The sequence below is a fragment of the Uranotaenia lowii genome, chromosome 2, assembly GCF_029784155.1.
Source record: "Uranotaenia lowii strain MFRU-FL chromosome 2, ASM2978415v1, whole genome shotgun sequence".
In the NCBI taxonomy this organism is placed as follows: Eukaryota; Metazoa; Arthropoda; class Insecta; order Diptera; family Culicidae; genus Uranotaenia; species Uranotaenia lowii.
The window spans coordinates 200,357,565-200,368,962 of NC_073692.1; the positions used below are offsets into that span (position 1 = coordinate 200,357,565).

General features: G+C 32.7%; 1 protein-coding gene across 1 annotated transcript; it reads right to left on the reverse strand.

Moving 5' to 3' along the window:
• Positions 1 to 1,063: 1,063 nt before the first annotated feature.
• LOC129742257 (uncharacterized) lies at positions 1,064 to 10,308 on the reverse strand. Its single transcript, XM_055734133.1, has 4 exons — positions 10,203 to 10,308; positions 1,612 to 2,329; positions 1,355 to 1,556; positions 1,064 to 1,294 (listed from the first exon to the last, which is right to left on the reverse strand). The coding sequence occupies exons 1-4, from the start codon at positions 10,306 to 10,308 to the stop codon at positions 1,064 to 1,066; spliced, it is 1,257 nt and encodes a 418-aa protein (XP_055590108.1).
• Positions 10,309 to 11,398: the final 1,090 nt, after the last annotated feature.

The window sequence follows — 11,398 nt, forward strand, 5'->3', positions numbered from 1 at the left end:
GTTGCCAGCTGGCCAGGTATATACACGGATGCCGGAATACCTGTAAGTAAACTAGCCCACCTGATTGATTCGTTCTTCCAAAATATACCTACATCAACACACGCAATACATTCACCACATAACAGTTCATACGAAGCCATGGGGTCCGGGTATGGTGGCGCGCTGCATTGGAGATTTGTCGAACCTAATAATCTAAGGAATGTAAGTGAACCCATACTTTGGCAGAAACTGCGGTGAATCCGTGCACCCATGGTGGATTACCAACAAAACAAAACAAAAACAAAATTGGGTTGAGCTAGTAACCAAGAAATTTCATGTTTGGCTTGCAAAAAAAGTGATCCGTGATTCAAACAGCAACTTCACTATTATCGAGCGCACACATAATATTTTAATGCATTTTGATGATATTATTGATTTATATTTACGTCATTTTTGTCATTTCTATCTTTTTTTGTCATTTTTGTCATTTCTGTCATTTTTATCAGTTTTATCATATTTGTCAATCTTGTAATTTTTTTGTCAATTTTGTTATTTTTTTTTCATTTTTTTGTCAATCTTGCCAATTTTGTATAATCAATTTTTTCAATTTTCTGTTTCGATTGTAGACGCTATTCCCAACTTATCATAAGTATCATTCTACATACACCTACACAATGAGGGGTGTTCAGGTTTTTTATATAAATGGTTAAGAAAAATACTTTCAGTTGACACTTTTTGATCCGTATACCCTTCAATTGAGTCAATCTTCTTCTTTAAGATGCAACATTTATCATTATTTTTAATTCCGTTTGTCAACTTAAGAATTTCTTTTATCTTAAAAAAACTAAACTCTTTGTGCTACCGTGCTGTATCTACATAACAAACATTTTATTTCTTTGCTTATAACAATGAAGGTGCGTTTCACATGCTTATTAAGTATTTGGTGTTTTAAACATTGTATTTTTCTATATAAATGATGCAATATACGATCTCTATTCATACAAATTTTTCATGCCAAACAATTTTAGAAATATTCAACTAAACTTATAGAAAATTCCGTTGTTATAAAATATATCGTTAACATTTACTGCATATTAAGTAAGAAAGTGAGCATCGAGTAGGTAAAGTTGACCAGTTCCACAAAAACTCCAGTATTGATGCGAAATACTCCTCCACATGAAAGGACAGTTTCACTGAAAGCCTGCTGATGAATTATGCGAAGTGATGAACGAAGCTTGATGTAGTCCTTCCGACAGCTTTCATCGAACGGTAGCTTGGCACATAGTTCGAAGGAATGCAGGGCAATATTTTCATACTGAAAAGAGAAATGAGTTAATGGCCGTAGAACGAATGAAAAAAAAAATTGATTTCATACGACATCATTGAAGGAATCGACAACGCTGCACCACCAGTAGCATTCCATCAGAAACGCCAGAGACGCGGACGAGAAAATCCAACTCAGTGGAGACATTCCAATCGTAACGATACTGAACATCAGCGATCCAATAACTATGACGTCGTTGTAGTAAACCACAAAAAATATGTTGCTGATGGGTTGTTGCAAGTTCTGGAACGCCCTGAAACGGCATTTCTCAATTATAATAACTCAATCGCATAAGAAAAAATATATACCTGGTCACTTCCATTTGATGATTCACAAGTGGTTGTAAGTGATTCTTAAAATATTTCAAAAATTGTGAAATTTCTTCAGGAGCTATAACTGCCGAATGGGATTCCTTGGGCCGAAGATCAGCCATTACTCTGGAATGGATTTCTTCAAAACCATGGGCAATTATTTCCAGCTCCGTACGCAGTCCAGTAAGTAAGGTTGTGAAAGCTACCGTGCACGAAAAATACATGCTGATCCAGATGATCGTATGCATAAATGTCATACCGGACTGTAACAATCTGGCAGTGTTAGAGCCGAAAAGGATCGTTAGGTCGTAGTATCCCAGGACAAGATCCTGATAGGAATTTGGCAAAAACAGTACTATTTGATCACCTATGCTCATAGCCAGAACTGCCAGAAAAACAATGTGAGAGGATTTTTGAAACGAGCTGCGAATCCTATCATCGAAAGCTTGATCGCCTGAATGGCTACGCCGACCGTTGATGAAGGATCTGGTTTCAGTGATAGCAGCAATGTGATAACGCCATTGAACATTGCTTATCAAACATCTGGTGAAAGTCATGAGCATGATGGTGCGGATAATGAAAACCATGAGAAAGTTTTCATCTTTAGTCGTTGCCAATAGAATGAATATTGTGTAGCAGTATTGATATACAATCAAGAATCGATTAAGTCTCCACAGAATCCGCTCGATTTGGTTGGTTGGGTTGAAAATAATACCTGAAACAAATCAAATAGATTTCATTAGCCAGAAATTGAAATTAGAAATTATCTTTAATGCTATCAGTTGATTTTCAATAAAGTAATATAAATTATAATTATCGCGTAACCTAAATTAAAACTAGAGGAGATTCAAATTGTACGAATAGAATACAAATTGCCTTTCAAGCGTACAAAACGTCTTTTTAAACAACTTAATCAACTCAACTCATCTTAGTTACACACTACGAAAAAAATCTGTAAAATCACATCATATGTGATGTAAATAAAAAGAAGCATCATATATGACGGAATTTTCAGTGCTAGTTAGAAATTACATGCCAGTCAAATTGCAACGTGTAAAATTAAAAATGTTGTAAAATTTTGCAACGTGTAAAATAAAAATAATGTAAATTATAAAATCACTGATCAATTGTTAATATGATTCAACAAGGGAATTTTCTGATCTCTTAAAAAAATTAAAAACTTTCTATATTTATATAATTCATTTTATTTTACAAATTTTACTAAGAGTAACATTCATATACTTTTATTTTTTTCAGTACCGGATCCAGTAAAGTGGAGCCACTTCCAGAACCGCATCCACGCTTCTCGAAGATCTCCGGGAACCAACAAAACCGATAAACTTACTCACGGGACGCATCAATTTTCAACTTCAATTGCTTCTAAAAAACTTATATTCACAGTTAACCCTCTCCTTCCCATGGTAGCACAGGTGATCCACAACTTTGCACTGCTCGCATTTGAACTGGGCGCTTTAGATCAACACCATTTTTTCACCGAATGTGTAGATATGAGTGAAGGATCATCGCTCGAAATTTGAAGAAAATCGGTTCGCTAGGTTTTGCTTGGCAGATCAAAACCTGCAAAAAAGTCGGATTTTTTTCGAATTTAAATCAAGTCGTCATTTGTTGTTCAATAACTTGACAAGTTTTTATGATTTCCTTCAAATAAAATTACTGACGTGCAGAAGGTTGCTTATGCAAGCAGAATCAAATGATGGTTTGCTTAGATTCCAACTAAAACATATAAATTTTTGAGTAAGTAAAGTGGATCACTGGTGATACACTGGGAACAAAACGTACTTTTCTTCTTGTGAAGCTTCTTATCAATACTCAAGAAAATCATTTCGTCAACAAACAAAATCGCTTCAGGATAGTTATTTCATCTGCTTAAATGACCCCATGTCTCGAAATATTTGTAAAAGTTGTTTTCCTTGCGCAAAGTGTCATGGCGGCCAATTGTTCAAGGCAAAAATGAAAAGTTCAAATATTTCAATAAATAGACTTTCGAGGGATGGGTATACCAAAGAAGTTTTTTTATCAAATAGGATTGTCACGACTAGGAGTCGACACGTCTCATCTCAGCGAAACTCAACAGCAGTTTTATGACATTTCGGTAAATTAACATCAATAATGTTCGAAAATGCCGCACGTAAAATAATAATAATAATCATAGGAGGTAGAAAATTAGAAGCTATACATTTGAAGTTTGCGCCATTTGTAACAAGTAATAAATCAAAGATCAATCTAAGAATCAAAGTTTCTGAGAATATTATGTTTAGTTCGCTACATAAGCATTTGGAAACAGTAAGTTAACTGGAAGATAACTATTGCTAAGTGTGACCTTTAAATTAAAACACAATATTAAAATTCACAGTTGTTCTAAAAGGCACGTAGGCACGACTAACAGAAAACTATAATTGATGTTAATCCGGAACGACCATCGCTGGTCTAAGGTGAATTCGTAATGTTAAAAATATTATAAAAACGTATTCAAAAAGTGATCATCATAACAGGTTCTCTGATAGTGCTGTAATTGATACAAAGTCGTGTTTGGAGGTTGGGAAGGTCACGCAGTAGAGTTGTAGATCGAATCCAGGAGTTTAACTAAGAGAAGCATTAAACGTAAGCAATTTAAATTAGTATCCGATAAGATATATTCTAAACTATTGTTAACTTTCAGAAATATTTTAATACAGTCTAAAACGTATTAAAAAATTGGAATTGTTGCTTCCCGAAACTCCACAAGGATCGTTTTAGTTTGTGATCAAGGTAGTGATGAAGTTCCATGTTGTTTTGCAATTATTTCCTGTTTTTCATTTGCACCCTATGTGTTATCTTCCCAATGGAGCACATATGATCCACTTCAAAACCCAAATTTATCAAATGGATCATTAAAGTAGGCTTAAATTATGCATCTTTTGTTCAAGAACTTCAGCTGTAAATCAATATTTCTATTATTAAAACGTAAAAAACCTTGTGGGAAGGAAAGGGTTAATCCCACCCCTTATGCATCAAATGTTTTAAGGATAATGGGACATAAAATTGGCGTAGTTAGAAAAATTATTGGTTTCTTCAGTTATTTTTGATTTTCTAAAAACATGCGGTTTTCACCCTTCTTAGAAAAAGGGGTAACTTGCACACTTTGTTTCTAATGAAAAATCTTATGATCACGTATGAAAATTTATAGTTTTTAATATATTTGCGATGCCGTAAAGATTACGCATGAAAACACCAATTGCAGTAATATTTTGGTCACTAAAAACTAATTTTAAGGGGTTCAATAATACTACGAAAAACTCTACAAGCTGAAATCATAAATATAAATGTGTGGATGAATGAAATTCCAATGTTTACAAACGCGTGATGAAAAACTTTCTTATTCGTGAACATGGACACGAAATTTACAAGGTGTTTCTTTGATTTGCATTTTGTTTCATTTTCTCCCAGAAACCTAACTGAATTACAAAAAAATTTATTTAAAAAAAATTGAGTGATTGTTTTAAAAATATGTTTACATATTTACATATATTGCATGAGGAAACCAGTAAAAAGTTTGTAGGTAATATGGGTAATATGGGTAATATGGGTGTAGGTAATAATTTGTAGGTGGGTAAAGTATTTTACGGCATCGAAAAATGTTTAAATTTGTACCTTTATTGCTTGATTTTTCAGATTTGATATAAAAATAAAAAAAAACTTAAAATTGCTAGCTTAAGATGCGAGGAATTATGTCATCATCATTTTGTTATCATTAAAAGATGACTTTATTACAATACATTAAATTAAAAATTTATTCAGTGTGGTGTTATATAAATGTTGCATCTAACCCAGCTGTTGCATGTTGACGGTATAAACTATGTTTTTCTTATTAAAAATTTAGATTTAAAGGTAAATGTTTTCAGAACACAGAAGTACAAAATTGAAAAACAAACACAAATTTATAAAAAATATTTCTTAAAATTTATATAGCTTGACTTTTAAATTCGGTTAATTTATTTGAAAATTCAAAACGACAACTGTACTATAAAATTCGGTAAATTGCTGAAAATTAAAACAAAATTTGAAGATGAAATATATGAGTTTTTTTCACCATTTTGGAAGGATTTGTTTTCCAATTATCAGGTATAACTGAAATAATTACTTATTCATATAATTTAATTGATAACTCAAGGGAACTGCATTTTCGTGCTTATGTTTTAGTGATTGATTTGGTAGATTTTAGCGTTGATGGTATGGAATTTTAAAATGTATCAGGTTTAAGTGAAATCAATCAATGATAACTGATTAACTAACAAATCTACAAACTTTATTCCATTAGGTAATAATTTTTGGATAATGATGATGCATGATCAAAAAAAGTTACATTCAACAGTTTTCAAAATTGCTAATGAGCGTTTATGACATTACTGCAAAAAGTTTAAAAAAATTTAAATTTACAAAAAAATGTTGAATCCTATAAAACGTTTAGATTTATGCTTTGAAAAATATCTAAAATTCAATATGGTTCAAAACTTTTTTGAAAATTCATTGAATGATGAAAAATAAACAATAATGAAACTCCATGATTTTTTTCGTAGAATCCAAAAAAAAAATGAAGTCTTGAGGAAATTTGATAGCTGATTTAAAACTTTTATTTTAAAATGTTAGTTTTTGTTTTAAAGTTTTCAAAAAAAAACTGCAGAAATTTTTTTAATGATTTTAACCTAACTTCACTAGTTTTTTTTTTTTATAAAATAAAGTTATATAAAAGTTACAAAGGTTTACATATTTTCCAAAATGTTTCTTCAATACAACCCTATGATTCCATTTGTATTCGTTCAGGCGTCTTTTAAAATTTATAAATTGCCTACTCTTCCTAAATTAAAGCTCATTCCCCTAGCGACTAACCATAGCACAGTTTTTTGACATTGGTTTTCAGGCTGTATTTTCCACGAAAGAATATCTTCAACAGATTGTACAGATATTTTGAATTTTTCTCTAATGACTTTTTCTATCCACCTCCAAACAGGCACTGCATTTGTGCATTCTTTGATGTATTTCAATAACAAAAGCTGATAAAAAAATTAAATATTTAGATTCAGGGCACCCAAATTAGTCAAAATTACCTTCTAGATTTATTGCACCTCAGAAAAATGTAAATTTTGTGGCCTTGTGTAATTAATCAAAACCTTTTTTTAATGAAACTTGAGTAAGTAAAATTGGTTTCTTGAAGAATACTTCATATCAACATACCATTTGTAATGGAAAAAACGATTTTTTAAATCGAAAGTTTAAGTAATGAAGTAGAGAGGTTAGATTAAGATTTTTTTTTGGAAATTCTGTTGACCATCGTGAGAGGTGAATGCCTGTTACATGGCTTCCAACTTGTTGATGCAGAAAATTAGTAGGCATTCGAGAAGTTAATTTGGTTAAAATGGTTCGTTTCAAACTCGGTTCTCGTTTAATTAGCCCTTTCTGAAGACGAGGTAGGGTTTTGTATGTCAGGTTTTGAGTATCAATACATTTGATTTGCAAATAAAAATAAGTTTCTATTCGAAACGTATAATGAAATGTCTCAAGCCAAGGGTTATTTAAGACTAAATTCCACTGGAGGCGATCCAAATTGTGGACTTGCTTGTTAACACATATTTTTGAACACCTTTCGAGAGTAAGTAATTTCCCTTTTACTACGGTGAAAATATCTCCCTGTTTTGTACGGCCTTGATGTCATCACAAGGTATAAAATTACTCTAAATTGACTGGTTTTAAGCTAAGTATCTTGTTGCCAAATCCGGGCTATAATATCTAAAAACCGGACAAATACCAGGCATTTTAATTTCGAAAAAACGTTCTTGTTTATTGTTATAATCTTGATTAAAATATTTTGCATTTGGACTCAAAAATTTAAAAAAAAAATATGATAACGCAATTGGAAATTTCTGTTTGATTTTGCTCATTATGTGAAAAACTCCGGAACAAATCCAGGCTTTTTTCAACCGAATACGGACAACAGGGCCAGATCGGACTTATCCAAATTTTTTATTAAATATCCGGACAATTAAGAAAACTCAATCTAAATGTAGCATACAAGATGCATAAAGGCATTTTTTCAATTAATTTTTTTGGGTAAAATAATTGAAATGCAGAATTTTCTTGGTCACTAACTTTTGAATCCAGGAATGAAAACTTATGGAATTTTCAGTGATACTACCTAGTAATGTAATGTTCACATGTGCAAAATTTTGTGGCGACCTTTTAAATGGTTTTTGAGATAGCATATATGTATGTAAAGTTCGATCTCCAAAATTTGACAAGCGTGTTCACTAGACCGCTGCAAGCTTTGTATGGAATTTTCAAATTCTTGAATTTTTACACCTCCCATAACTTTTTTTGGTTGTTTTTGCTGTTAGAAATAGCAATACAATTTTTAGAAGCAATCCATCCAGTCCTGAATTAGCGCAACGAATTTTAATTATGTATGGAAATTTGTATGAGAAAACAAATTTTTCATTCAAAAATCGCCAGAAATGTACTGAAAGTTCCAAAAAATATAACCTTGGATGAAAAATATTCCTTGATTCTTGCAGTACATGTGAACAAAGCACAAACCTAACTTTTACACCAGAAAAGATATTTGATGTTAAACAATTTTTTTTTCAAAATTATTATTTTTAATTTCTGTGTTTTGACTGCTTGTTTGAATGCTGTGTAACCGTAGGTTGGAAATAAAAAATCTTAAAAACTGCGTTGCATAGCCAGAGAATTTATTGATTTATATAACCTTTGCAAAAACATTTCATGAAATTATTAAAAGCTCTAGCAAGCCAAGTCGGCCATTTTTAAATACTTTTCAATGGATTCAGACTTTTTATTTTAAAAGACATACACCGTCTTAGCCGATTTAGGCTTTACAGACTGAATAAATGACGTGGACAACTTAAGATTAACATTTAACATCCAGTACCGAGATGGGAATCGAACCCATGCCATCAGTGGACATAGCGATTACCGTCTTACTACGCTAACCACTCGACCACCGAGACGTACAACATGGTTATCACCCTTATTCTGGTTTACGGCGTATCTGCCATTCGTTCGAACGGATACTTTCGATCGAATTCGAAAAAGCTATTCTTGTTTTCGTTCGAATGCAATACGTTCGATGTTGGTGTTACCAGATGAACTTCGAAATTTTTAGGCAGCCCTGCTGTATAAAAATGATAGTTGTTGACGTAAAATTCCAATTTATATTTTTTTCACTCTCTTGTTTACATTTTTTTATTGGCCAGCGACGGTAAATATTCGATTTCGTGTTTCAAGAAGCCAATTCTAGGTGTTCTGGATGGTGATTTTTAGTAAAATGTGCGGTGATTTGGCGGGGCGGTTTCTGGAATGTAATCAAACCCAAACTAGAGTGTCAACAGTGGCTGGAGCTGATCCCGGCAACGAAACTAGCCCGGCAAAATGCCATCGTCAGCAGCAGCAACAAACACCGTTTGAACCAAGGCTGGCTGTTTCTGTGGCGTAGTTGGTCTCCGATCACAAAAAGTTACCCGTGATGCCATTCAGAAATAATAAAGGCGCTCCCGCTATCGGTCCTGCGAAGAGCTGTTCCGTCTCAGAAAACTCAAATATCGGAACTCGACGCTGATCACGATCACGATATTAAAATTTATGATTATGCGTAATAAATAATTTACATGCAAATCTGAATCCTTTAAATAGTGTTATTTTCAAGTTAAGAATAAGGGAAATATATCGCGGAGAATTCAAAACTTTTAAGCACCCTATAAACCCCACCCCTAGGCTTATCCGTTATCAAAAGTTTCCATAACAGTTGGCTCAATTCGTTCTGGATCGGAATTTTCCCTTGGTGAGTTTAAAGTTTCATTTTTTTCCTCCTAATGATGCTTCAACTATGAAACTATACAAGATATCTGCATGAAAACGTTCGCGGTTCGCAGCATTAAACTTGCGTTTGCCGTGCGGAAGGAAAAATACTTTCGATCGAAAACGAGAATGCAAAAATTCGTTCGAACGAACTAGACGAACGATGTTCGAAAAATCGAACTGTTCTAATACGTTCGAACGAAAACAAGAATACGAATAGGGGAAACTTTCGATCGAATGTCATTCGATCGAAAACGAGAATAAGGGTGTATAACTTTTTTCATGAAAGGCTTAGCTGCTTGTCATGTTAGCAAAAAATGAAGCTTAAGAATAGTTCAAACTAAAAATTAAAGAATTTTCTGGATGATTTAATGTGCAAAAATTTCTTCTACCATACAAATTCCCATACAAAATTGAAACGCGTTGCGCTAACTCTGGAATCAACCAAATCATCTGAAATTTTACACTGATGCTTGGTGACCCAAAAGGCTTTGAAAAAATATATGGGAGCAAAAAGTCAGGCAACGGTCTAGAGAGCACAAGTGTCAAAAACTGTTTTCGGGGAAGAAATCTCATTGAACTTTTAAAAACAAGTAATTTCATACAGTGAACATATTCACAAAGTTTCAGGAAAAGTGTACGGCTGAAAGTACTTTCGCCAAAAGAGGTTAAGCTGTCAATTTGTTTTTAGTTGAATCAAAATGTAGAACTTCACCTACCTCCAAATATTCCAATGATATCCAGTAGTTTGAAATAATCATTGTCAGGGACAAGTTTTTTCCTCGCTGCATTGATCCAATAGTTGGGTTTCAAGAATCGATCCATTATTGGTGTTCTACTATAGCTAACCAAATTCTAACTACCATTGAAACAAGGAGTGCACTAGAGTATACTAACACATTGTTTTCGAAGTGAACCTCATAATTTACTTATAGACCTTAGTTAATTGTTAAGAGAATGTATAATTATTTTTATATATTGGCTAGAAAACGTCACCATCTGGTTTGTCAAAACCTCTTGTTATAAGGAAAAAAGAAGATTAATGTGCTACGTTGCGTTGCTAATTTGCTATTCCGTGTTAAGTAGGTATATCTTAATCGAAGAGTAAAGGATCAAAAGTTATTCGATATAAGTGACAGCTGACACACACTCGTTGCACGTTTGAATAAATGATATTCATTTCGTTAGAACTTTACCCATTGAATTATAGGCACTATTTTTATGATTTGCTCTTTTTCTTTTCATTGTCTTTGAACTACATACTTTAGATGAACATTTAAACCTCAGTGCTTTACAAATTATAATATCTGCTTGGTTTTTTACTAGAACAAAAATTATTGGTCTACCCAACTTTACTTCAAAGTTTATTGAAAACTAGCTGACCCGGTGTGCTTTGCTACACCTTTCAGAATCAAACGATATTTTCAGAAATCATTCAAATTTTTATTGTTTTTGGTATTATTTTAAATCAAATTATGACGAAATTAATAAGCAACCACTATAAAATGAGAGCTTCAGCTGGAGTTTCAAATTGCAACACAAACCATAACTTATATTCTGAATCTTGATTTATAAATTTGTTTTAAAGATCTGATAATTTTCATCTGTTTCCTTAAGTTGCGCCCTAAAAAAGAAGGGTCCCAAATCAATCGTTCGTAAATAATCTGACTTATAATATAAAGTATGGTTGTTTTTGCTTGATATGTTCTGGATTTATGCTAAAAAACTGATGAGAGAGCCCCCCCTGTCCTTCCCTTCACCCCCTGCTGAATGGAGATTGTAATCTTTAATAAATATTTTTTTCGTTCCCAAAAATCCTCTTATATCAAATATAGTTCCATTGATTGATAAGTATTTAAGCTTTACAACAAAAATTATATGGAGCCCCTTTCTTTCTTTCCCTCTCTACATTGTA

Coding starts and splice junctions, on each gene's coding strand:
- LOC129742257 (XM_055734133.1), bottom strand. CDS start 10,308: ATGGATCGATTCTTGAAACCCAACTATTGGATCAATGCAGCGAGGAAA. Junction 2,330..10,202: donor TATCATTGGAATATTTGGAG/GTAGGTGAAGTT, acceptor GATTTGTTTCAG/GTATTATTTTCAACCCAACC. Junction 1,557..1,611: donor CATCAAATGGAAGTGACCAG/GTATATATTTTT, acceptor ATGCCGTTTCAG/GGCGTTCCAGAACTTGCAAC.